This window comes from Aquarana catesbeiana, linkage group LG04, assembly GCF_042186555.1.
Source record: "Aquarana catesbeiana isolate 2022-GZ linkage group LG04, ASM4218655v1, whole genome shotgun sequence".
NCBI lineage: Eukaryota > Metazoa > Chordata > Amphibia > Anura > Ranidae > Aquarana > Aquarana catesbeiana.
Window position 1 is genome coordinate 23802281 of NC_133327.1, and position 27160 is coordinate 23829440.

Sequence of the window (27160 nt, forward strand, 5' to 3'; positions counted from 1 at the left end):
AGAAACCACAGCCACACCCGAGCTAGGGTAGTAATTACAGAATCTCTGATGCCATTTCCGTTCACTGAGCAGGGCCACTGGAAACAACCACAAATCCCATTATACACTGGAAATTGCAGACATTATTGGGCGTTAACGTTGTTGGGTTTGCTGCCAATGCTTGAACCACCCACATAGCTGCATAGTCGGTCCCAGTCTGAGATGCCTGGTTTCTTCCACTGCAGCCAGCGGTAATACAATTATGTGGCTGCTGGTAAAAGGGAACTATAGCAGGGATGTTTTAAGACTGTTGGCCATGGAAGAAGTGGTACAGCAGCCACCGGTCTTAAGCCGGCCATAGAGCAAATTTCTTTCCTGTAACCACGGGTTGCTGTAAACATAAATCGCTCAATTCTCCAATCCCTACCGCGGAGCCATTGTGTTCTACGAGCAGGGAGGGGGATGTGGCAGGGAAAGCCACCCCCGCCAGGCAAACACAGTGTTTTTTGCTAGCGTAAATGTAAAAATGTGAAATCTGGCAGGCTGGTTGTACCCAATTTGATCAAACAACTTGGTGCATTCAGCCCGCCCATATGTGGTATGAATCTTGGATGGTTCAGCAGGAACTGGCCAGCCTTTGAACCCTCTATGGTCGGCTTTACAAAAGGAAAATAAGGACATTGGTCATACTAGTTTGAATGACTTCACAGGGGTTACAGCAGTGGATTAATAAGACCATATTTGCTGAGTAATGTCACTTAAAAAATGCTTGAAAAATTCTGCAAGAAGTTCAGCTTGAAATTTACACATACTCAACTATAGCCCTCCAAAAAGCATCAATATAAATGTACGGTGTGCAGAAAGTGAAAGCAGAAGCATTCAGTGCAGCATGACAATCTTCAATAAAACTCTAAAACGTTCATGTGTCTAGTGCCAAACTGGAAGAGCGCTGACCACTGTGCAGGGGATACACATACAGCAGAGCTAGTGGTGCACAGTTGAGCAGTGGTACTAGTAAGGGTGGGGTGAAACCAGTAAGGGTGAGGTGGTACCAGTAATAGTGGGGTGGAATCAGTAATGTTGAGTGGAATGAGTAAGGGTGAGGTGGTACCAGTAAAGGTTCAGTGGAATCAGTAGGGCTGGGGTAGAACCAGTAAAAGTGGGGTGATAATAGTAAGGGTGGGATGGAACCAGTAACAGTGGGAGGAACCAGAAAAGGAGAAGTGTAACTAGTAAAAGCGGAGTGGCACCAGTAACAATGGGGTGGAACCAGTAACAATGGGGTGGAACCAGTAACAATAGGGTGGAACCAGTAACAATAGGGTGGAACCAGTAACAATAGGGTGGAACCAGTAACAATAGGGTGGAACCAGTAACAGTGGGAGGAAGCACTGCCGTCCCGTAAACTGACGCTGTATTGCTCTTGCGGTCTGGGGGTTTCCAGTAACCTATAGATGGGAATTTTCCTCTCCTGTACCAGGAAGACATGTAAAAGGTACCCCCCTATTCTTTGTGGAGGATAAGGAATCAATAAATTATCCAGTGTGGAGGCGGCACTATGATCCGACACCTCACCCCACCGGTCCTTGCATAGGGTGGGGCAAGCCGGTGTCTGAGCCAGGCTCAGAGAAGTCCAGCGTCTGGGTATTACCCGTTTCGGTGTCAGCCAGCTGGCCGAGGAGAGGGTTCAGGGAGCCACCGCACTGTGGGCAGGAGTGGACCATTTCCTGCAGGTTACAGAGGTCATTGAAGGTCCTCTCGCACAAGTCGCATTGATACATCCGCTTCTGCGCTGTCCAATCCTTCCTCTCCTCGACTACAGCCAGTGATGGTAGATTACGGCTAGGGAGGCGGTGGTTTGGTTCCTCTTCATCATCGTCTGATTCCGGCTGCTGCTCGCTGGTCCTCCGCTGGGGCGGGCGTCTCTTCCGCTTACCGGGGCGGGGGAGCTCCGGGCAAATAGGACGACGCAGGGTGGAGATCTCCGGTAATGGTCCCTTAAAGGCTGAGGGAGCAGAGTGTGATATGGACATCCCGTCAACTGCACAAGATAAAAAACAAGACCTTTCAATTAACAATTTTCTTTATCAGGTACGGAGCATAATGTTTCACTACACCAAGAACTGATTTATTTTCTGTTTGTAGTGGAAGCTGCTAAGTTAATCCCCTGACAGTTTCTTTAATCTCATGAAGACCCTGATGGTGACAACTCTGCACTGAGTCCCCAAAACTGTATACCTGCCGTGGTCAATAGAGGCTCCCACTCTCCCTGCTGGGTTGTGATTTTTATGATACAACAGGAGGAATAGGAACACCTCGGAGTGAGCGGGCACAGAGCCAAGAATTAAGGTGACAATCCCTTACAAAACACAGTGCCATAGAGACACAAAAAAGACTCAGTCCACCAGAATTGAGTTTCGGATGGACTGAACGTCAATTGGGTATTGCATGCACCTTGGTTATTCTTTACTGTGTTCCCAGTGTTGCTTTAGTTAATCCTAGACCCAAGCTGTACATTGGCCTCATGATAAGATTAAGACTCCATTCACATTGGTGCAACTTGTCTTCTACTTACCTGGTCTTGCACAGAGTAGCTCTGATCCTCTTCTTCTTGGGTCCCTCGCTGGCACCCCTAGCTCCTCCTCTTCTCCGTGTGCCACCATAGGAAGCCACTTCCTATGGTGGCACACCTGCGGGCTCGATCCAAGGCTGCGCCGTCTGCATCCATTAACACACACACAGTGCAACTTGACCCCACCCGCTGGTCAATCAAATCATTTGATTGAAAGCAGCAGGAGCCAATGGCTTCCACTGCTATTAATCTGCCCTGAGAGGAGAGAGCACAGCTCTGGATCGGGAGAAAAGCTCAGGTAAGTATTAGGGGCCGAGGGAGGTTCACACAGAAAGTTTTTCACCTTAATGCATAGAATTCTACCTTTACAACTTTAATTGGTACCTGTACATGGAGCAGTATCAGCAGGCAGCGGCTGGTCTCTCCCATCTTCTGGAAGACTGACGTCTGGACTTTCCTTAAAGATCCACATGGAAAGATCATGATCGAACACGGGGATACCTGCAGGTAGAAATGTATAATGACAGACTGAAGGACACAGACAATGAATCCCAAAGGTTATCATCATCACCAGAGCTCACATTATGCTCACTCTGCTACAGTTTGTAAATGTCGAACACAGATCCTAATGGGAGTGCCGATTCCCACTTTAACCTCTTCACGACCACGGTATAGCCGAATTACAGCTACAACGTGGTCGCACATTACCGGGAGGGTGTCATATGACTTTCTCCCATGATCGTGCTTCCTGCGTGCCCCCTGCATCGAATATCAGCAATGATCTGTGATCACTATGTGCCTCAGACACAGCTGATCACAGATCGGGTTAAAGAGCCAATCACAGCCATGTGCCCAGCAAGTGCAGAAAATGCCAATGGCACTTGACTTGGAAAGCACTCGGCAGATAACTATCTTAAAAGTGCCTCACCTTGAACCCAGAGCTCGAAGGTCACTTTTAAGCTAGCTTCACAGTGTCCAGTCTAGCAAGGTACTTTATCCACTTGCTGAACAGTCACATACCTGCTACGTTTCTGGCCTTCAGGTGGTTATATTGGGATGATGCCTGCAGCTACAGGCATCATCCCGGTACAGTTCTTTAGAGCCAACGGTCGGCTCTCTTGTAAAAGCAATGCTAGCGGAGTTTCTGCCGGCTGATCACAGAGCCAAAACAAAGACCGGATCAGCTTTGTTCGGCTCTGTGATGTAGTAACCCGGAAGCGATGACCTGACATTTCCAAAAATTTCCAGCAAAAAATACTGATCGTTACATGTAAACAAAAAGGGCCAGAAAAGGCCTGGTCTGGAGGTGGTTATAAGGCAGGCTAAGGACGACTTTGCCACATAGTTGCTATTAAAGAGACCATCTCCAGCAGCAATGTAGAAGAAAAAAGTCTTGACTAAAGCAAAAAAAAAAAAGAAAACAGAAAGAAGCTTGTGTTAACACAGCAGAGTCAAAAAAAGATATCTTCCTAAGACACTAGAAACAAAAATGGAGGCATGCTGAAAGTGGAAACGGTTATCCTGGAATAGGGTGCAGTTTGTTTGCCAACCAATGTCCAATCCTCCTGAAGCTGTCAGTATAACCCGAAGGTTCAGATCTCCTGTGCTCATCAATGGAGGAAAAATAAAATTATATTTTTGATTTTGCCGATAGATTTGCCTTTACTTTTACTGTTAAGCATGAGGAACTAGCCAAGGAGATATACATTTACATGGGAGGAGGTGTGGCAGAAAAAAAGGGTTAACTGAAAATCCAGCCACCTATTATCACTTTTAGATGGAGCACAGCGGCCTATTACTGAAGATGTCCTCTCATTTCCTGTGCCAATGACATCCTGTTACCCTCAGGTTACACCTATGCCTTTTTTAGTGTGTTTTGCATGGTTTCCTATGGCTCTAGTTCACATCTGTTGGTGCAGTTTTTGGAAAGGGTCAGGGACTTTTTTTCCCCCCTCGCAGCAGATTGAATTTAGCTTGTAAGACTTCAATGGAACCATACCGAAAGCACAAGTTGTGTTTTTTGAGGTGTCTTGTGTTTTTTCTTTGGCCAATAAGAAAGTACGATAGTTCTGCATCAACGTAGTGCAGGAACTTTTAGGTATCTAAAGTCGCATGTTAGGTGTTAGGGTTAGAGGTAATTATTAGAGTTAGGCTTAGCAGTAATTGTTAGAATGCTAACCCCAACAATAACCGCTAACCCTACTGAATACCACTAACTCTAACCGTAACAATAACTCTACCCTCAACTCTTATCCCTAACATGCAGCTTTTGAGTGCCAGAGAGTGTAAAGTCGCATTCCATGAATAGAACTGTCATGCATTCCTATTGGCCAAAAAAAAAAAAAAAAAAAAACATGAAACACGTCAAAAACACAACACTAGCTTTTTTAGTGAGAGTCCATTAAAGTCTATTACATGCAAAACACAATCTGCTGGCCCTTTCCAAAAAAACCCACAGATGTGAACTTGATCCATAGGAAACCATGTGGAAATAGACTGTAGTGCGTTTGTGAAAAACATACTAAAAAACTCATAGGTGTAAACCAAGAGTAACAGGATGTCATTGTACTATGTTGATGTGACTTGAGTGCCAGAGAGTGTAAAGTTGTACTCCATGAACAGAACGGTCATACTTTGCTTTCCTTAATCCCCCCCCAAAAAAAACAAACAAAAAAAAAGCATAAAAAATGCATGTTCAAAAACGCAAAACGTGCCGGAAAAACACATCAATTGCAACATGCATAGCTGTGAACTTAGGGTCAAGAAAACAGGAGAAATATCCTCAACAGATACCAGCCACACTGATTGGTTTAAGGTTACATAAACTAAAGGGTGCTGTAGTCGCAAGCTAACAGTTGTTAATAATTTTTTTAAAAAGTGCCCTATTAAAGGGAACTTACCCTCCCAAAAATGTTTGTTATGTCCATGGTGATGGTTATACAGTAAATGCTATTTCTTTTGCTATGAGGAAGGTGTCTATCTTTCCCAACTCTATACAGAACTACAAACAAAAATGAAATAAAAAAGTTCTGCCCCACTGGTAGTCACTCACTGGAATTGGAGGTGTCGAGCTCCTCCTCTTTCTCCGCCTCCTCCATGTCCCTCCAATCCGGCACCTCGTCGTGCTTTATCCTAAGTAAGATGTCAGGGCTGATGCTTCTGCCGGAGGCTGCAAATCGATAAAAAAAGACAAGGGGATTTACTAACCTGTGGATAACAGAGATGTGAGATAGAGCTGGCCTGTGTTAGGGCAATGTTATGTATTGTCAGGAGCAGACACAGATCACAGAGGTGACCCCGAGACCAGATAGGCAGTCTGAGTGTTGGAGGTATGCAGTGCCAGGAAGTGACAGGGGAAATCCTCACCTGGAACTGAGTTCTTCTTTTCATTAACCAGGCTCTTCTTCTCACACTCCTCATCCTTAATCTTCAATAGAACATCCGCATTCACAATTTTGTAACCTGGAAACAAGACAAGCATACTGAAAAATTATACATTTGAAATCCAATAGGCAACTCAACAGCAATATAAATCATATAAGAGAGGAAGAAAACAGTCATGTTTACAGGGAACCGTCCTCATGTCTTATATTATTCCTGAGACGATGGATCCACTAGATCCTTGATGCCCAAACCTGCAGCCATTTGGAGCGTACTGTGCATCCCTCGGACCCCTGAAAACAGTACTGGAAGTGGGACCATTCATTTTAAAGGGCTGTAATGGCAATCTCATAAGAGTCCTATGTAACATATTCCTTGTCTCTATCTCCTGCAGCAAGTCCCCAGTCTATAACCATCTCTTGGAGTGTGTCCAGTGTCCGACCGACATTAGATATACAGAATATTATGTATGGCCCTATAGGGCTGTAGTTGTAGCCTCCAATCTCAACTAAGTTGGCCCCCCCACTGTTCTAGATCAGCCTTTTTCAACCGGGGTTTCGTGGCACCCTGAGGTGCCTCCTGAGGTCATCCTGAGTGCCGCAGCATCCTGGTAGAGAAAGGATGTCAGATAAGAGTGGACTCCCGATCCCCAGCTGAACTTTACATCAGCACTACGGGAGCTCATCCAGAGTCAGCAAAGTGAAAGTGGGGAAAGGGAGGTGTCTTCCCAAGTGTGTACTGTGCTCTCTGCCTCCCCCTACAGCGCAATACCAAGCTGTGGGAGTGAAGGTACTGTACTGTAATTTTTTAAAAGGCTGTATATGTGTTTTATATGTGTTTGTGTGTGTTTTACATTTTTTTTTTATATGTATTTGTATGGGTATCTATTTTACGGGTATATATGTGCGTTTTATATGTATTTGTATGTGTATGTTTTACGGTTATATATGTGTGTCTTTTATATGTATGTGCTTTATAGTTATATATGTGTGTATTTTATGGTTATGTGTGTGTTTTAGATGTATTTGTATGTATGTTTTATGGTTACAAAATTTTTTTTTATAATATAAAAAAGAGAGAAAAAAAAAAAAAAAAAAAACGTAGAGGTGATCAAATACCACCAAAAGAAAGCTCTATTTGTGGGGGAAAAAAATACATAAATTAAATTTGGGTACAGCATTGCATGACCGCACAATTGTCAGTTAACCACTTTACTCCCATGCTATAGCCGAAAGACGGCTACCGTGTGGGCTTACTTTGCAGGGAGGGCATCCATGGACGTCCTCCCGTGTTCGCGCTGCCCATGCACCCCCTGTGGCACGCTATGTAATCACTGGGCAGGAAGGGGGTAAATATGCCTATTAGGCAAGTGGTTAAAGTAACGCAGTGCTGTATTGCAAAAAATGGCCTGGTCATGAAGGGGGGTAAATCTTTCAGAGGTCAAGTGGTTAAAGAAATCCTGCCATAAGGGGAAACGGAGGTTTCGAGGCTGATGTATGGTAACGCAAACCTTCAGCTCCCTCCACATATTTTCTATGGGATTAAGGTCTGGGGACTGGCTTGGCCACTCCAGGACCTTAATGTGCTTCTTCTTGAGCCACTCCTTTGTTGCCTTAGCCGTGTGTTTTGGGTCATAGTCATGCTGGAATACCCATCTACAATCCATTTTCAATGCCCTGGCTGAGGGAAGGAGGTTTTCACCCAACATTTGACAGTACATGGCCCCGTCCATCGTCCCTTTGATGCGGTGAAGTTGTCCCCTTAGCAGAAAAACACCCCCAATGCATAATGTTTCCACCTCCATGTTTGACCGGGGGGGGTGGTGTTCTTGGGGTCGAAGGCAGCATTCCTCCTCCTCCTACAGACTGATCATTTCTTTGTCAGTGGGCAAACGTACAAAATCATACTTTTTTCCCCTCACTGTACATCTGAAAACGCTGTGCAGGCCTGCATGAGAGCATAACTTCTAGCACCAGACCTCCTTCATAACACTAAACTGATGACCTATGGGGGGCTTTTAAAGCATCGCCTACGTAAACTATGAAGTACTTATATATTTAAGGTTTGACATATTGGGTATCTATTTATTCGGTGTAACCTCGGCTTTTAAATTTTACCAAAAAATTGGGTAATTTATTGCATTTTTGTGCCCCCTAAAATTTACCCTTAGAGGTAATGTTGTGAGGCAAAAAAAAATAAATGGAACTACCACTATTTCATTCTCTAGGGTGTCTGCTTTCAGAAAATATATGTTTTGGGGGTTTTATGTAATCTTCAGATCTAAAATGATTTTTAAAACGGTGTGAAAAGAAAACAGCTTTAGCAGAGAAAGGGTTAAAAGGATAAGTTTACCTTCAGGAACATGTTATATGTTCTACCTGTAAGCATTTGTTCGTTAAAAGAAAACTGGCTCCTAACTTTTTTGGCTAGTTCCTAGATTCAAAGAACATTTGTGAAGCCCTGCGGGATGGCGGGGGGACGACACACTGGCCACATAGCACGGCACAGCACCACATAACCTCGTCAACGCCAGCCAAACCAAGCTGTGACCATGTGGCCCCGCAGAGCTCCACCCATTCCCAGAAAGTGGCAGGTCTTCTGAATCACAACTTCAGTACACCAAGCTCAGTTTGACAGATGCAGCAATGATGTGTTAGATCTTGGTAATGTACAGATCCCCATGCCTGGAGTGAGGAACTAAAGTGATTGTAAAGTCTCATTATTTTTTTCTTTAAAAATAACAAACATTTTATACTTACCTGCTCTGTTACAGTGGATTTGCACAGAGCAGCCCTGATCCTACTGTTCTCGGGTCCCTCTTCTGTCCTCCTGGCCCCTCCCTCCCTTTCAGTGCCCCCACAGCAAGCAGTTTGCTATGAGGGCACCCGAGCCTAATCACAGCTCCTTGTGTCCATTCAGACACGGAGCCTCGACTCTGCTCCCTCTCTCTCCTGATTGGCTAGCTGACTTTGACAGCAGCAGGAGTCAATGGCGCCGCTGCTGTGTCTCAGCCAATCAGGAGGGAGAATCTCGGACGGCTGAGACACTCGTGGACGTCGCTGGACAGAGAGGGACATCAGGTCCACCCTCAGCCCCCCTAAGGGATTAGGGGAGCTGCACACAGAAGGATTTATATCTTAATGCATAGAATGTATTAAGATAAAAAACCTTCTGCCTTTACAATCATTTTAAGATTCTGATGATCTATAGATCTTAGGAGTTATTCGAAAGGTGAAAGAACGTTTTCATTTACAGATCTTTTTTTCTGGCGTTAGATTCCAGTGATCAATAGATCTTTCTGCATGTATTAAAGGACAAGTGCAGGATTTAACCATTTCAGCCCCTGGCCAATTATAACTCTTCTCACATATCTACATATGTTTGCTAGAAAAATAATAAGAACCCCCAAACATTATATATATATATATATATATATATATATATATATATATATATATATATATATATATATATATATATATATATAGATATATATATATTTTTTTTTTTTTTTTTTTTAAAGAAAAGGCCCTAGAGAATAAAATGATGGGCGATGCAATTTTTTATGTCACGCAGTATTTGTGTAGTTTATCAAATGCAAAGTTTTTGGAAAAAAATACACTTTAAATTTAGTGCACACAAGCACAATGTAATACTCAAATTTGAGTAAAATATAAAAGATGTTACGCTGAGTAAATAGATACTAAATATGTCATGCTTTAAAATTATGCATGGAACATCAGCAAACTATAGTACATTAAATTATCTATAGGTGACGCCTTGAAAGCCTTTACAGGTTTCCACTTTAGATTTACACAGGGGTCTGGTGCTAGAATTATTGCTCAGCCTGTGACATTTGTGGCAATACCGCACGTGTGGTGCGATCACTGTTTATGTATGCGTGTGGAACCAACACGTGCGTTCTCCTTCATTTTTTTGGGATGAATATCATAGCCCTTGTGATAGCATGGACAGTGACAGGTACTCTTTACTGAGAGATCTGCAGTCCATTAGACCCCAGATCTCCCCTCCGCCAGAGGGGAAGCATCAGATCAAGATTGGTTTGATCCCATGCTTTCTTAAGCCAGTAATGGCTTGTTTACATCCTGGTGAATGTGTAAATGGTGACAAACTCATTGCTTCTAGTTTCTCAGACCATTGATATACATCGGTGATGTCTGTAGCTGCAGGCATCACCCCAGTATAACCCTTTAACCCGGCGATGTACAGGTATGTCGAAGAGGCTGAAGTGGTTAAAAATAAAATACTACTCATAGGGGTGCGCATCTTCACTGGTCTCACGCTTCAATTACGATTATCTGATCAACGATTCGATTTAGATTCCGTGAAGCATCACGATTACCGACGAGCTCCCACTTCCGCTTGGGCCCCATAGGCGGCCCTTCCACCCTGCAATCTTCTGGGACACATCACAGGTCCCAAAAGATTGCCAGCCTATGCAGGACAGCGCAGTGAGACAGGGTGCACTACAGGGTACAGACATTCACACACACTGCTGCTGGCAGGTCAGGAGGGATTCAAATCCACAGCTGACAAACAGCCCTGTGAAGTTCCCTGTACTGTCTCTGTGCTGATCAGTGGCAGCTGGTGCTCAAAATTTTTGGGGGGGCGCAAACAAACTGAAAAATACTGAACCTCCCCCATCAAATGCAGCCATTTGTGCCCAGCAAATGCAGCCATCACTTAACCCCCCCCACAATGCACGGGCCGCCACTGATGCTGACAGTTCCTTGGCATTCCTTTTTGCACCTTCCATCACACTAGGAGTTAAAAGTGGAATGTGCAAAGGGGAAGCCAGGGAACCGTCAGCACGGAGCGTGAGGTATAAGTAGGAGTACAAACACATTTGCACCAGATGTTCACAAAGGTGCAACTACGGATACCAAACATTGCTGGATGTAGAAAAGTTATTTCACATGAAAGTCAGGTTATGACCATAAATTCAATGTCTTCGTACCCATGGCCTCCAGTGCAGAGTGGATCTCCCGCATCACGTTCTTATACAGGTCCTTCTGCCAGTCCTCCAGCGAACCCCACTCCTCGGCTGAGAAACAGGCCGCCACGTCACGGAACTTCACAGATCCCTGGTACGCAATAAAGAAACAACAAGACTATTAGACAACAGAAAGCCGTAAAACGCCAACCCAAGAGGAGAACTTACCACTTTACCAAGTGTAACACACCTCTATCAAAGTAAAACAGCTGTACATGAACATCATACAAGCTTCATACCATGTGACTTCTTGCACCAGAATTAATGGGCCACCTGTACCAAACTACTGAAGGTTGTTTTACCACCTAGTAAAAGTGTCTATCCATGATTAAAATGGTAGTAAACTCCACTTTGCAACTTTTACCTACAGGTAAGCTTTTAAAAAATCTTACCTGTAGATAAAATGAGTAATACCATAACATGCACCGTTTAGCGGTTTTGCAACCGGTGACATCACTGGTTCATGCGTACTACACTCTGAAGGGACGTCATATTAAGTATGCCGCCCCTTCAGAGTGCTGTACCCCAGCAGTGGCTCTCATGTGCATGCGCAAGAGCAACATCATTACGGCTCAGCTATTCAAATGGCCGGAGGCCGCGAACCCAGAAGGAAGAACAGGGGAAGATGGAAGCCCTGCCAGCGGTGCCAGCGTACTGCCGGAGGGCTTTCTTTTAAGGCAAGTCTTTTTATAATGTGTATATATAGTATGAGATGCATGCTAGCACAGGGAGCCTGAAACTATATTTTTGCTGGATTTACTACCGCTTTAAAGCCTAGCTTCGGGGAAAACAAAAATCCTCTCTTGCAACACAGCTGCCCCCACACTGTAAGGGTTAAACGCTTGTTTAGGTCTAGGGTACCAGAAAAAGCAATTTCTCCAGTACTCCAGACATTAGTCAGCATTTAATCCTTGCAGTGCAGGGCCAGCCCTACTGCATTCGAGGATTATTGTTTTCCCCGGAAAACAGCTTTTAGTGATCATTTGTACCTGGCAAAGTGCTGGCTCTCATAATTCTCCTGTTTCTGAAACCCCAAGTCTAGGGCACATGAGTTAGAAAACTCCTGCCATCTACCTCTCTGGTTGTCTTTACTAACTGCTATGGGGATAAGATGTCATATTGATATTCATATCAAATCGCAAACTGGCCACACTCCAATGGCATAAACCTTCAACAAAGCTTTATTATTCCAGCACAAGTTCACAAAGGTGTCCTACCAGACTAAGCCTCACTCATCCAAAAATGGCTTAATCATAGGGATCAGGCTGCTGAACCACTGCTGACAGGGGGAGCTGAGATACTGAGTCACTGCTGGAAAGGGAAAGTAGGTTCAATCGAGCTGCTGAATCACATCTGGGAGAAGAGGGAGCTGCTGCGGAACCCCTGCTGGGAGAAGAGGGAGCTGCTGCGGAACCCCTGCTGGGAGAAGAGGGAGCTGCAGCGGAACCCCTGCTGGGAGAAGAGGGAGCTGCAGCGGAACCCCTGCTGGGAGAAGAGGGAGCTGCAGCGGAACCCCTGCTGGGAGAAGAGGGAGCTGCAGCGGAACCCCTGCTGGGAGAAGAGGGAGCTGCAGCGGAACCCCTGCTGGGAGAAGAGGGAGCTGCAGCGGAACCCCTGCTGGGAGAAGAGGGAGCTGCAGCGGAACCCCTGCTGGGAGAAGAGGGAGCTGCTGCGGAACCCCTGCTGGGAGAAGAGGGAGCTGCTGCGGAACCCCTGCTGGGAGAAGAGGGAGCTGCTGCGGAACCCCTGCTGGGAGAAGAGGGAGCTGCTGCGGAACCCCTGCTGGGAGAAGAGGGAGCTGCTGCGGAACCCCTGCTGGGAGAAGAGGGAGCTGCTGCGGAACCCCTGCTGGGAGAAGAGGGAGCTGCTGCGGAACCCCTGCTGGGAGAAGAGGGAGCTGCTGCGGAACCCCTGCTGGGAGAAGAGGGAGCTGCTGCGGAACCCCTGCTGGGAGAAGAGGGAGCTGCTGCGGAACCCCTGCTGGGAGAAGAGGGAGCTGCTGCGGAACCCCTGCTGGGAGAAGAGGGAGCTGCTGCGGAACCCCTGCTGGGAGAAGAAGGAGCTGCTGCGGAACCCCTGCTGGGAGAAGAGGGAGCTGCTGCGGAACCCCTGCTGGGAGAAGAGGGAGCTGCTGCGGAACCCCTGCTGGGAGAAGAGGGAGCTGCTGCGGAACCCCTGCTGGGAGAAGAGGGAGCTGCTGCGGAACCCCTGCTGGGAGAAGAGGGAGCTGCTGCGGAACCCCTGCTGGGAGAAGAGGGAGCTGCTGCGGAACCCCTGCTGGGAGAAGAGGGAGCTGCTGCGGAACCCCTGCTGGGAGAAGAGGGAGCTGCTGCGGAACCCCTGCTGGGAGAAGAGGCAGCTGCTGCGGAACCCCTGCTGGGAGAAGAGGCAGCTGCTGCGGAACCCCTGCTGGGAGAAGAGGCAGCTGCTGCGGAACCCCTGCTGGGAGAAGAGGCAGCTGCTGCGGAACCCCTGCTGGGAGAAGAGGCAGCTGCTGCGGAACCCCTACTGGGAGAAGAGGCAGCTGCTGCGGAACCCCTGCTGGGAGAAGAGGCAGCTGCTGCTTAACCCCTGCTGGGAGAAGAGGCAGCTGCTGCTGAACCCCTGCTGGGAGAAGAGGAAGCTGCTGCGGAACCCCTTCTGGGAGAAGAGGCAGCTGCTGCGGAACCCCTGCTGGGAGAAGAGGAAGCTGCTGCGGAACCCCTGCTGGGAGAAGAGGAAGCTGCTGCGGAACCCCTGCTGGGAGAAGAGGAAGCTGCTGCGGAACCCCTGCTGGGAGAAGAGGAAGGTGTTGCGGAACCCCTGCTGGGAGAAGGGGAAGCTGCTGCGGAACCCCTGCTGGGAGAAGAGGGAGCTGCGGAACCCTTGCTGGGAGAAGAGGGAGCTGCGGAACCCTTGCTGGGAGAAGAGGGAGCTGCGGAACCCTTGCTGGGAGAAGAGGGAGCTGCGAAACCCTTGCTGGGAGAAGAGGGAGCTGCGGACCCCTTGCTGGGAGAAGAGGGAGCTGCGGACCCCTTGCTGGGAGAAGAGGGAGCTGCGGACCCCTTGCTGGGAGAAGAGGGAGCTGCGGACCCCTTGCTGGGAGAAGAGGGAGCTGCGGACCCCTTGCTAGGAGAAGAGGGAGCTGTGGAAACCCTGCTGGGAGAAGAGGGAGCTGTGGAAACCCTGCTGGGAGAAGAGGGAGCTGCGAAACCCCTGCTGGGAGAAGAGGGAGCTGCGGAACCCCTGCTGGGAGAAGAGGGAGCTGCGAAACCCTTGCTGGGAGAAGAGGGAGCTGCGAAACCCTTGCTGGGAGAAGAGGGAGCTGCGAAACCCTTGCTGGGAGAAGAGGGAGCTGCGGAACTCCTGCTGGGAGAAGAGGGAGCTGCGGAACCCCTGCTGGGAGAAGAGGGAGCTGCGGAACCCCTGCTGGGAGAAGAGGAAGCTGCGGAACCCCTGCTGGGAGAAGAGGGAGCTGTGGACCCCTTGCTAGGAGAAGAGGGAGCTGTGGAAACCCTGCTGGGAGAAGAGGGAGCTGAGCTGCTAAATCATTGTTGGAATAGGTAAGGTGAGCTGCTGAGTTAGGCTCCAGCCACACTCGTGTGACTCCAAAGCCATGCAATTTCCATAGCGACTTTACAATGCAACTTTTATGCAACTTAGGATGGGTGTGACTTGGATGCGACTTTCTCTGCTGACTGTTGCACAACTGTGGCAATAACATTAAAATGCAACTTTCACGTGACCTTACATTACAGTCTATGGCACTCAAGTCACATGAAAGTAGTGCAGGAACTTTTTTTTAAGTTGCATACATTAGAACGGCTTCCACTGAAATACATGGGCTGCGACTTGTCATGTGACTTCATGTGTCCAAAGTCACATGACAACTCGCACAACTGTGAATGGAGTCTTAATGCTGGGAATAGGGAACAATGAGAGCTGAGCCGCTGAGTCATGATGGGTGGGAGCAGAGAGAACTGAGCTGCTGAATCAATGTTTTGTTGCAGGGGTCGGCATAAGCTGAGTGTTTAGATTGCTGCTGGACCAGCAGAGAAGGGTGAACTGAGCTGCTGAACTACTACTAGGAGAAAGAAACCAGGGAGAGCTGAGCTGCTAAGTCAATGCTGGGAGGGGGAGGCAGGGAGAGCCGAATTGCTGAATCACTAGTGGGAGGGGAGAGCTTTCGAGTCAGTGCTAGACAGGGATAGTAGGGAGAGCTGGGCTTGTGAGTCACTGCTGGGAAGAAGATCAGGGAGATCTGAGTTGTTGAGAGGTCAACCCGGATGACTTCAATGCTTCAGCTATGAAAATTGAGTCAATGTCCAAATGCACAATCCCTCAGAGCGTTACCAGGCTTGCTCAGTGTCCTTCGCACATCTCTTTCAAATCCCTCACCCATGTTCTCAGAAGACAGTTCCATCTCTGTTCCTGGCACATTGTCTCTTCTAATGATAGAGGATCTACCCTTAGATTACACCAATGAATTCCCAGAGATGCGCACACATCCGTTATAGCAGTGGTTCTCAACTCCTGCCCTCAGGACTAAGGATGAGCTCAGGCGTGTTCGCAAGCCGCACGTGCAGAGCCCGCCAGGAGGTCTGCACATCGGTAATCACAAGCAGTGAGACTTTTCCCGATCTCTGCAGCCGTGCATCGGGACAATGTCTCACTGCTTGTGATTAGCGCTCTGCAGTGCCGACTTCCTGGCGGGCTCTGCACGTGTGGCTTGCAAACACGCCGGAGCTCATCCTTACTCAGGACCCAACAACAGGCCAGATCTGCAAGATAACTGAAATCCATCACAGGTGATATCATTTGCTGCTCAGTGATTGCAGTATTCTAGTCTGCATCTCCCCCAAGGCAATACTTCAAATCTGGCCTGTTAGTGGGTCCTGAGGACAGAAGTTGAGAACCATTGCGTTATAAGGACGACTCCCAGTGCACCTACTACAAAGTTCTGAGAGTGACTTTTCAAGTCATGTGGCCAGTCACTCACTTCTCACAGGATCACCGAATAACCATAGAGTCCTCACTACACAACACCATCATTGCATTCTCCTGCATTCCATTAGAAAGATGCTGAGAACTTAAAGTGGTTCTAAAGAGGTTAAAGGCAGTATTTATATCATATATATGTTTGCAATTACTGTTCTGCTTCAACTCTTTCGCCACCACCAAAGTAAGGGTTACATCAGAAACCGGTGTGTGTACGTCCTCAGCTGACTGTCAGCTTATTTGTGGAAGTGATTGCACAGGAAAGATGATAGTTGGCTTAAATATAGGTGTAACATAAAACATGGGGGTTTATTTACTAAAGCTAGAGAGGGCAAACTTAGTCACAATTCTGCAGAGAAACCAATCAGCTTCCAGGTTTTATTGCTAAAGCTTAATTAAACAAGCTGAGGTTAGAATCTGATTGGTTTCTCTGCAGAATTGTGACTAGTTTTGCCCTCTCTAGCTTTAGTAAATAAACCCCCATGGTCATAAAGGTGGACTTAGTCTTTAAAAGGTTAAGGTTTGGGAACATGTTACATCCATTTTTAGGGTGAAGCATGTAACACGTTCCCACTCTTGCAGCCTCTTCAGGATCCCCCCTCTAATTGTGACAGTGTGCTAGAGATCTTCTCACCGCACCCACTGTCACAAGTTGAAAAGAAAGCGACTCCGCCCACACGGCCGCGTCATTTATTTGCCAAGTTCTGTAAATGAATGAACTACAATTACCAACATGTAAACGAAGGAAAGCAACGGTCATGGGACTTTATATGAGGAATGTCACTTAAAGATAATGTAAAAAAAATGCATGCGGTTGAAAATGTATTTAGGATTCAAAGTAAAAGGTTCCATAATTGAAAATACATGATGCGATTTAGTAATAATGTCATAACAAGCCAAAAAAAAAAAAAGGGGCGGGGTTGTGTATCACATATAAATACAATAAATTGATTATATACAGGTACATGATATTATTCCTATGAACTAAATAAGGAACATAGGTTGTAAAAATCAGGCTGTATTGACATTATAAAAATCAGCACATGACTGGTAAAAAAAAGTTTTTTCTTCTATAATATAGTATGAAAATACTAACATGGTAATAATTACATAATAATACATACAGAATATAGGCTGTATGGGTCAAACTCATCTTGCATAATATAGACATATGTCATAATAATGCATGATTGATGTAAGAAGTATAGATCCAACTGTCTTGACATTATAGAACTCTATGCGTTTTGTGGCTCATGACCACTCGTCTGGAGTAAAAAAGTCATGGATATCTCTAAGTGTAAATAATTAACAAGGTGTATAATGGAAAAAGATTTCCTAAGTGGAGAAAAAGAAGGGAAGGATCTATACAAAACATGGGATCTGATACTTACATAATAACTCAAACAGAAAGCCCAGCTTCAAGAGCGGGAGGAGGGGGTGTCAGTTATAACGTCTGACCCGGGGCTGAGGCAGGGGTAGCCAATACAGACCCTGGGAGCAGCCAAGGAGAGGGCCAGATGACCGTATGGTGGTCCACATGGAGTGAGAAAAGGGGGGCACATCTAACCCACACTGATCTAGAAAAAGTGTAAAGAGTAAAGGACATCTACATGAGTATATTAATGTATAGAGGAAAAGTGTGATGTGGTAGAGATGTGTCCCAGCGAACCCAGAAGGGAAGCGTGGAGGGATATGCAAGGAGTGAAATCAGGGAGGAGAGAGGCATGCTGAAGCAAACCACAACTACACAACCGTGAGAATATGAAAAGAAATGAAGTGAACAAAAAACACACGGCAGTGGAATCAGAAGAACCAATCACATGCTGGCGAGATCCAAAAAGGTGCTCGGTGAATACAAGGGGTCACAAAGAAACCTCCAGGAAAAATGTACATATATTGTAACACGGTGGTAAACTTAAGGGAAGTGCCTTGCAGGTGAAGGAAGCAGGAAATACCACAGACACTCCATGTGGACCACCATACGGTCATCTGGCCTCTCCTTGGTGGCTCCCAGGGTCTGTATTGGCTACCCCTGCCTCAGCCTCGGGTCAGACGTTATAACTGACACCCCCTCCTCCCGCTCTTGAAGCTGGGCTTTCTGTTTGAGTTAATATGTAAGTATCAGATCCCATGTTTTGTATAGATCCTTCCCTTCTTTTTCTCAACTTAGGAAATCTTTTTCCATTATAGAACTTGTTAATTATTTACACTTACAGATATCCTTGACTTTTTACTCCAGACGAGTGGTCATGAGCCACGAAACGCATAGAGTTCTACAATGTCAAGACAGTTGGATCTATACTTCTTACATCAATCATGCATTATTATGACATATGTCTATATTATGCAAGACGAGTTTCACCATGGCAAGACAGTTTGACATATACAGCCTATATTCCGTATATATTATTACCATATGTAATTATTACGATGTTAGTTTTTTTTATACTATATTATAGAAAAAAAAAAACATTTTTTTCCAGTCATGTGCTGGTTTTTATAATGTCAATACAGCCTGATTTTTACAACCTATATTCCTTATTTAGTTCATAGGAATATTATCATCTACCTGTATATTATGAATTTATTGTATTTATTATATGTGATACACAACCCCCCTTTTTTTGGGCTTATTATGACATTATTATTAATAAAAGGAGAAGTCGAGCCTGAGCTCATTTGGCTGGGTTACTCCTATGGACCACAGGAATGCAATTCGTTTGGCACTCCCCTGACCCGCTTTCAGCAGAGAGCGGTCTGAAGTCCGCTGACGTCACTGGAATCTGTCCAAGCACCGTGTCATCCCGATAATGGTAGTCCGGATCCACCAGGTGCCTGGACTGATACCCATCTCAGCCTCTCAGCGAGCCAATCCCCGCCCCCCCCACAGCTCAGAGCTCCAGGGAGCGCAGGGGGAGGTCGCGGTTAGAGTGGAGAGCTGGAGACGGACAGCCAGCAGCTCTCTGCTCGGGGAGCTGTGAGAACCGAGCCATCGGCGATGTTCTCACAGCTCACAGATGTTCTCAGTGAAGAGGCGGGGGGGGGGGGGGGGCGCGTGACCGGATGCAGGTGTGAGCAGTGAGCGAGTGCTCTCTCCCGGCTCCGTCCCTGATGCTGTATTAGCGCTGCTGTTTTAATGGGTCTGCCCAGCCGTGTGATAGCCCTGTGAGCTCCGGGTCCCTGCCTTTGACGCTCAGAGGCTTCCATTGCCTGAATTCTAAGGGACGGTATGCTGATTGATTGGGGAGGCAAGAGAGAAGGCTGAGACAAGGCTGGGGAGGATCAGCTGTTAGTTCTCCCCGCCGTGCGGCTGTGTTAAGCGGAGTCCTGGGAGCTACTATCAACGTGTCTGTGGCGGCGTTGGGTTGCTTAGCGACGCCACGCCGTAGCAGTAGGAGGCTTGGTACGTCGCTCAGCGGCAAGAGAGGAGGCTGGGAAGATCAGCTGAGCGGGGCAGAGACTCGGGAATGAACGCCGCTGCTGTGCTTGTGGCTGTGTTAGGCTGCCTAGTGACACCTTGCCAACACAGCGAGAGGTCGAGGAAGCAGATACAACTTCAAAAAGCCCTGCTGAAGCCCTGCAGACTCCCTAGATGCTAAAGGGAGAGAGGTAAAGATTCTGTTTACATAAGCATATACTACAGAGACTGTGTATTAAAGCAGGGAGCCTGGGATCCGGCTTTTGTTACTATACAGAGCGGTTTGCTAAAGTGTGGAAGGATTGACTGGTGGATTGATTAGACTGTGTGGACTGGAGGGCTAAGAGTGCTTAAAGTATCATAGCTGGCTATGACCAAGAGAAAGGGGGAAGATCAGCTACAGCAGCCCCAAGAAAATATGCCTGTTCAAGCTACCCGGGCAGCCAAAGAAAAGGAGAAGGGGTCTCAAAATGCATCCGCATTAACAGCTGCTGCAAAGCTGGAAAAATTTGCACATAGCGCTACGCAGTCTCCAGCCAAAAATAATCAGCCGACTGCGGGAAAGTCCTCAGCTGGGGGCCCGGGGGATAGAAGGAGCCTGGGGAAAGGGCCTGATAACCAGGTAGCCAGCACAAGAGTAACGAACAAAAAAAGCCCGGAGAGGGAGCAGCCCGGAATAGTAGGGGATAGCAGCCCTAGCACAGCCGTAGCCTCTGATCAGGAACCCACCTTAAAAGAGGTACTATGTGCCATAAACGCATGTAGGAGCTCGATAAGCGGGATGTGGGAAGAGCTGAAAGCTTTAAGTGAGGAGTTTAACAGTATTAAACAAGAGCTTCAGAAAACAGTGGAGAGAGTTAAAATGGTGGAGGAAAGGGTTAGCCAAGTAGAAGATATCGTAACCCCAATGAGGCATGAGTTTAAAAAAATGCAAGCACAACTAGACGCTAACAGCCTCAAGATGGATGAATGGGAGAACAGGTCCCGAAGACAGAATGTAAGAGTGATGGGTCTCCCCGAGAAAAGCGAGGGTTCCCGACCTGAAGAATTTATGGAAAAGTGGCTTAAGGAGGTGTATGGGGCTGAGGCGTTCTCACAGTTTTTCTCTATTGAGCGAGCCCACAGAGTGCCGTCTAGATCAGCATACTCAGGAGATCGCCCGAGACCAATGATACTGAGATTTTTTTGTTATAAAGATAAGCTGAATTTAATGCAAAGGTCTAGAGAAAAAGGAGACATTTTTTTTAATGGAGCTAAAATTGCGATATACCCAGATTATTCCCCAGATCTACAAAGGAGGAGAGCAGTTTTTTTGGATATTAAGTGCACATTACGGAATCACAATATTTCATATGCATTATTATATCCTGCACGGCTGCGTATAGAGGCCCTAGGAACTACCCGTTTTTTTGAAACTGTCAAAGGAGTCACGGACTGGTTTGAAGAGAACAAAAAGAACCTATGAAGTTGAAATCACACATGGACAAATTTTTTTTTTTTTTGCAGCATCAGGGGTTGGGAGAGGGAGGGATGGGTGGATGATGTGTGGGTTGAGAGCATTGCTTAGAGTGGTGATGGGGTTTCTTGCAACCCTTGGGTCAATGGGGCTACTGGGGGGGAGGGGGGGAGGAGGGGGGAGTATGGGGAGAGGGGGGGTGGATGAGGTGGGATGAGGGGAGAAGAGTGGTCACAAGGAAGGCCCCCAGGGCACGCCGAGTGAGGCAAGGGAGGGGGCAGAAGGGATTATTTAAAGTAGGGGATAGCACAGTTGCATCAATTATGGTTAAAATGTACACTGCACGGTTAATAAAAAAAAAAAAAAAAAATTTTTATAATTATTTAAACTTTATGAGATTTAAAATAATAAGAAACACAGTTTTGGATGGGAGGGGTGGGGGGTATGGGGGTAATTTTCCTCTGAACCCGCTTGGTCCCCTCCCCATAATAATAGCACTGAGTATGATAAGAGGGGGTATTGTTGAGTTGAAACAGAAGTCCAAAAGGCCTGGGGGAATAAGGGCACATGTGGTGAATTGGTATTATCAGTTTAGATGTTGGAGATTTCTTTTTTGTAATTCTTTTCAAAAAAAGTGCCGGGTTAAAACAGCATAATGGCTTCGACTTATCAACATATTAGTGGAAGGATAGATTTATCCCGGTACTTGCTTAACTTGCATAACTGGTACAGCACTTTGTTGAAGTATATATTGAATGCAGCCTAGATCATTTGGGATAAGTTCCTGGAACATCAGAGGTATGACTATGAGCGAGCCTATGAAAAAAGCTACTGTGTTCCAGGAAATAGAATCATGTGCTACTGAGGTGATATGCCTGCAGGAAACCCATCTGACCGACGAGACCAAGTTATCAATTAGAAATAAAAAAATTCAGTTACAATATCACTCAGTGTACTCCTCCTACTCGAGGGGAGTGAGTATCCTGATTAGAAAGGGTCTGATGTTTTCCTGCAGGGATGTCAGTATTGATAAATTGGGATGTTTTATTTTTTTGTATTGCTTAATTGAGGGAAGGCCTTTTGTTATAGTAAATGTGTACATTCCCCCACCTTTTAAAATGGAGATTTTGTTCTCGTTATTAGGGTTCCTCGAGGATAAGAGAGAGGTCCCAGTGGTGATAGTTGGGGATTTTAACACCGTTCTTGATAGCAGGATCGATAGATTTCCGCCAGGGGTTAGTCGAGGTAGAGGGGAGGAGGGAAGGCTGGCACAGTTCCTGGAGGAGGTAGGGTGGTGTGATATGTGGCGGGCTCGTAACCCTACTGTTCAACAGTACTCTTGCTTCTCAGGGACCCACCAAACGCTCTCCTGTATTGATATGGCCATAGGTAACAAAGAAGCCCAACCCCTAATCCATAGAATTGAATATCGCCCAAGGGGAGTGTCTGACCATTCACCACTGATATTGACATTAACCATGCGGGATAAAGGTGGCTTGAGGTTGTGGTCTTTAAATCCAACATGGTTGGAACTGATGGGAAATAGGGATGAAATTAATGTAAGACTGAGAGAATTTATCGACTTTAATACAGGTACTGCATCGGGAGGAGTGATATGGGACTCTTTGAAAGCATTCCTGAGGGCTTTTGACCCAACAAATATCCAAGTTAAAGAAGCAAACAAGGGCAAGGGCAGAGAGTATTAGGGAAGAGGTTCGGGAATCAGAAAGAAAGTATGTGCTAGATCCGACTATGGAAAACCGAGATCTATGGGTATTAAAGCAACAAGAATATAAAAACGAAGAAATTAGGAGAGCAGAGAACAGGAAGGTTTTTCAGAGGCAGAGGAATTTTGACGAGGGGGAAAGAGTTGGTCGGACGCTGGCTATGCTGGCCAAAACCAGCTCTCCCTCTTCAACAATTCCTATGATTAAAACAAAGAAAGGGGATATCTCATCAGATCCGGGGATAATTAACGATACATTTGTAGAATTCTATAGGGATCTGTATAGGACACGCCACTGTCCTGAACAAATAGAGATGGAGGAATTTTTGGGAGGTACTGTCTTGCCGGTGCTCTCGGATGCAGACATGAATAGTCTGGAAGTACCAATAACATTGGAAGAAATTGTGCAAGCAATAAAGAATATGCAGAGCCAAAAGTCCCCAGGCCCCGATGGACTGCCAGTCGAGGTTTACAAACAATTTAGGGAGGTGATGGCCCCGGAACTTCTGAAGGCATATAATTGGTCAGCTGCAGCTGGGAGCCTACCTTTGTCTATGTCTGAGGCTATTATAGTATTGATCCAGAAAGAGGGGAAAAATCAATTAGAAACATCGTCATACAGACCGATCTCGTTGTTGGGCACGGATGCCAAGATCCTGGCAAGGGTCTTGGCTACCAGGCTCAATAAATGCATATCCGGTCTGATTCACCCGGATCAGTCTGGGTTTATGCAGAATAGGTACACTAGTAAAAACAAAAAGAAGAACCTTTTTGAATCTCCAGACGCCGGTAGAGAATGTAGGCTCCAGGGTGGTCCTGTCCCTGGATATCGCCAGGGCATTTGACTCCCTGGAATGGGACTATTTATGGTGGGTATTGGGGAAATTTGGGTTCGGCCCTCGGTTCATAAAGTGGCTTAAGATACTATATCACCACCCCAGTGCTAGGTTAAAAATAAATAATACATATTCAGAGCGGATCTCCCTTGAGAGGGGGACTAGGCAGGGGTGTCCTTTGTCGCCCCTGTTGTTCGCCCTAGCAATGGAGCCGTTCGCGGAGGTAATAAGAAGCTCTCTAGGCCTGCAGGGTTATAAAAGAAAGGGGGGTGAGGAGAGAATAGCACTTTATGCTGATGATGTGCTGTTGTTTCTGGGGGACATGGGGCCGTCATTAGTAGGGGCGATGCAGTTGGTGGAAGAGTTCGGAAAGATCTCAGGGTTAATAGTCAACTGGGAGAAGTCTACACTTCTCCCGCTTGACTCGACTACCGGCTCCCCTCCGCAGGAAATAACTCGTCTTAGGGTGGTGGAGAACTTCAAATATTTGGGTATAGTAATAACCAATACCCCAACTCAGTATATTAGAGACAATCTAGTCCCGCTTTTGGAAAATTTTAAAAGGAAAAAAGATATCTGGTGCCGGCTCCCTCTATCTATGGCAGGGCGCGTAAACTTGATAAAGATGATCTGGATGCCACAATTAATGTACATATTACACAACTCACCGGTTTGGATTGGGAGGGAATGGTTTGTAAAAATAAATTCCATCTTTCGCGAGTTAATCTGGAAGAAGGGTCAGGCCAGGATCAGTCTTCAGACCTTGCAGCGCCCCAACAGGGAGGGGGGATTGGCGGTGCCCCACCCATATAGGTACTTTCTGGCGGCCCAATTGCAGCATCTGGGGGGGTGTGAGTGCGGGGGAGAGGTGAATTCCAGTACAAAAATTATGCTATCAAGGAACCCGCATAACTCCCTGATAGGGGCACTGGAAGCCGGAACATTAGGTAGCGTATTTCCAACATACAAATTGGTTATAAAAGTTTGGCGGTCAGTGAAGATCGAAATGGGCTATAAGGGGCTTACGGAGTTCTCACCTATATGGCAGAATGGGCAGCTGCAAGAACTGAAGACTATAGGCGTGAACAGGACCTGGGAAAGGGCGGGTATAAATAGGCTGAAGCAAATATTTGATGGTAATACATTAAAATCCTTTGTGGACCTGAGACGGGAGTTTGGAATTCCTAAAGAAACATTCTATTTTTATCTCCAGATTAGACACGCATTAGAGAAGCAATTTAAGATCAAAGCACTGGACTGGTGTAGTGCACCTCTGCTCAGTAAGGTGGTGAGGTATCTAGTCTTAAAGGGTTAATATCAGGGATCTATGATCAGCTAACGACAAGGGCAATTAGTTTGGCGCCACTTTCGCGTCTAAGGGAAGGGTGGGGGGCAGATGTGGGGGAGCTGAGTGATGACCAATGGGAGAGAATATTGGAGCTTGGCCCACTGGTGTCCCTTTCCCCGTCGCAGCGGGCGTCGCACCTTTTGCTGGTACACAGAGCCTACTATACCCCCAAGAGGTTGCATAGATTTGGTCGAAGACCAGGCGACAAATGCCCCAGATGTTTGGAGACGGGCGATCTTATACATATAATGTGGAGATGCCCGAAATTAGCTAGGTATTGGACTGAGATTCTAAACATCATAGAAGCTAGATTTGGGATAAGAGTGGAATACGAGGCTAAGGCGTGTGTACTGGGGCTAATTAGTAAGAACAAAGGGGAAGACCACATAGGTACGGCAATTGTGCGGGGTCTATATCAGGCGAGGAAATTGATCGCGAAATCATGGTTATCAGCAGTGCCTCCTACTCCGGAAGAATGGGTTAGCACAATGAACTCACTGGTCGGAACAGAGAGGACAATCTATATTAGAAGGGGAAGTTATAGGAAATTTACAAAGATTTGGGGTTTGTGGTGTCAGGGTAGAAATATATAAATTTTTAATACAGGTAGGACCATCAGTATCTAGGAATAGATATTTGAGGGTATAGATATCAGTAGTATGCACTTAGTTAGGTAATAAGGTTTGTTAAATTTAAGATATTACTCTTTTACTGGAAGCAACTGTGGGGGAGGGGGGAGGGTAATGGGGGTGATTGGGGAGAGGATAAAAAGGGGAAGTATAATGGGCTTGATATGTTCATTCGTTTTCTATTGTTATATGGATAATATACGAAATAACGGCTTTTCCTTGTTTGTATAATTTTTATAACGAATACTGTATGATCTGAAAAACTAATAAAAATGATATGATTCAAAAAAAAAAAAAAAAAAAAAAAAAGAAGAGGCAGCGGGGGACAGATGCAGCATTGGTCTGATGCTGCATACACCTAGTTAAGTATGATTATGGGAAAAAAAAAATCCCATATTTCTCTTTTAAATCATATCATGTATTTTCAATTGTGGAACCTTTTACTTTGATTCCTAAATACATTTTCAATAGCATGCATTTTTTACATTATCTCTAAGTGACATTCCTCAAACAAAGTCCCATGACTGTTGCTTTCCTTCTTTAACGTATGTTAGGGATGGAGGTTTGTCACTGTGGTGTGTGTCAAGATCACTTCTTGTTTCTCTCACAATTACCAACAGCCTTTGCAGCTGACGGCTTGTAGTTCTCAATGAACTGCCAGGGCGCTGATCAGCCCTGATCCTCCTCTTCTCGGGTCCCTCACTGGAGCTTCTGCCCCCCCCCCCCAGCAAGCGGCGTGCTATGGGGGGCACCCGAGTCGAGCTTCTGCTCTTTGTGTCCATTCAGACACGGAGCCGTGGTTCGGCCCCATCCCCTCATTGGCTCACTGACTTTGGATTGACAGCAGCGGGAGCCAATGGCGCCACGCTGTCATCTCAGCCAATGAGGAGGGAGTCCTGGGCAGCCAAGACACACCTGCAACATTGCTGGAACGAGATGGGCTCAAGTAAGTATTAGGGGGGGGCGCTGCACACAGAAGGTTTTTTATCTTAATGTATAGAATACATCAAGATAAAAAACCTTCTGACTTTACAACCACTTTAAGCCAACCTATTAATAAGCTGTATCCAACCACTTACCTCTAACACCCTTCCTTTCTTAGAAGAAAACAAGACTACATTCATATTTTGGCATGATTTGAAAAACACTGGCTTAGCCTGTTGACATTTGGACAATCTGGTCCTGGGAAACCAAATGGATGTTGAGCGTATCCACAGGAGAGCAATTTCCCCTCACCTGTCCCGGGAAGACGCTCTTCTCCTTCACATTGACTCCCTGGGCCGACACCTCTTCTGGCTCCCACTCCTCCTTAATCTTGGTGAGTCTGGGGCTGCCAACAACGCTGGAAGTAATGGCTCTGTCGCTCTCTGACAGTCTCTCTCTGGTACCGAAGCTGCGAAGCCCCAGAGCTTTGTACCCGACCTCTGTGTCCGATGAATCGTCCTGACCATATGTGTCCTCTTCTGTTTACAGGAGAGTAATATTAGTGAACAGGAAGCTTCAGATTAAGACAAACCACAGAAAAAGATGCTGACACACATACATCAATATCAGAAATCTGCTTCCCTGCCAGATCCATAACCGCCAAAACTAAGTCAACCACTTAAGGACCAAGCCTACTTCTGACACTTATTGCTTACAAGTTAAAATCTGTATTTTTTTTGCTAGAAAATTACTTAGAACTCCCAAACATTATATAATTTTTTTTAGCAAAAGACTAGAAGAATAAAATGGCGGTCGTCGCAATATTTCATGTCACACTGTATTTGCACAGCAACTTTTCGGAAAAAATACACTTCACTGAATTAAAAAATAACTGTATAA

The 27160-nt window shown here is 46.2% G+C and overlaps 1 protein-coding gene across 1 annotated transcript in view; it reads right to left on the reverse strand.

The window, feature by feature from the left end:
• Positions 1–27160, reverse strand: part of LOC141139101 (uncharacterized) — a 42152-nt gene that overhangs the window by 8038 nt on the left and 6954 nt on the right. Inside the window, exons 2-7 of the mRNA XM_073624913.1 lie at positions 26573–26799; positions 10911–11037; positions 5918–6013; positions 5604–5720; positions 2936–3052; positions 1–2020 (exon numbers count right to left, since the gene is read on the reverse strand). The exon at positions 1–2020 is cut by the window's left edge and continues 8038 nt beyond it. Of these exons, the coding sequence (XP_073481014.1) occupies positions 1551–2020; positions 2936–3052; positions 5604–5720; positions 5918–6013; positions 10911–11037; positions 26573–26799 (1154 nt within the window). The 3' untranslated portion in view covers positions 1–1550. The remainder of the gene's footprint in view (positions 2021–2935; positions 3053–5603; positions 5721–5917; positions 6014–10910; positions 11038–26572; positions 26800–27160) is intronic.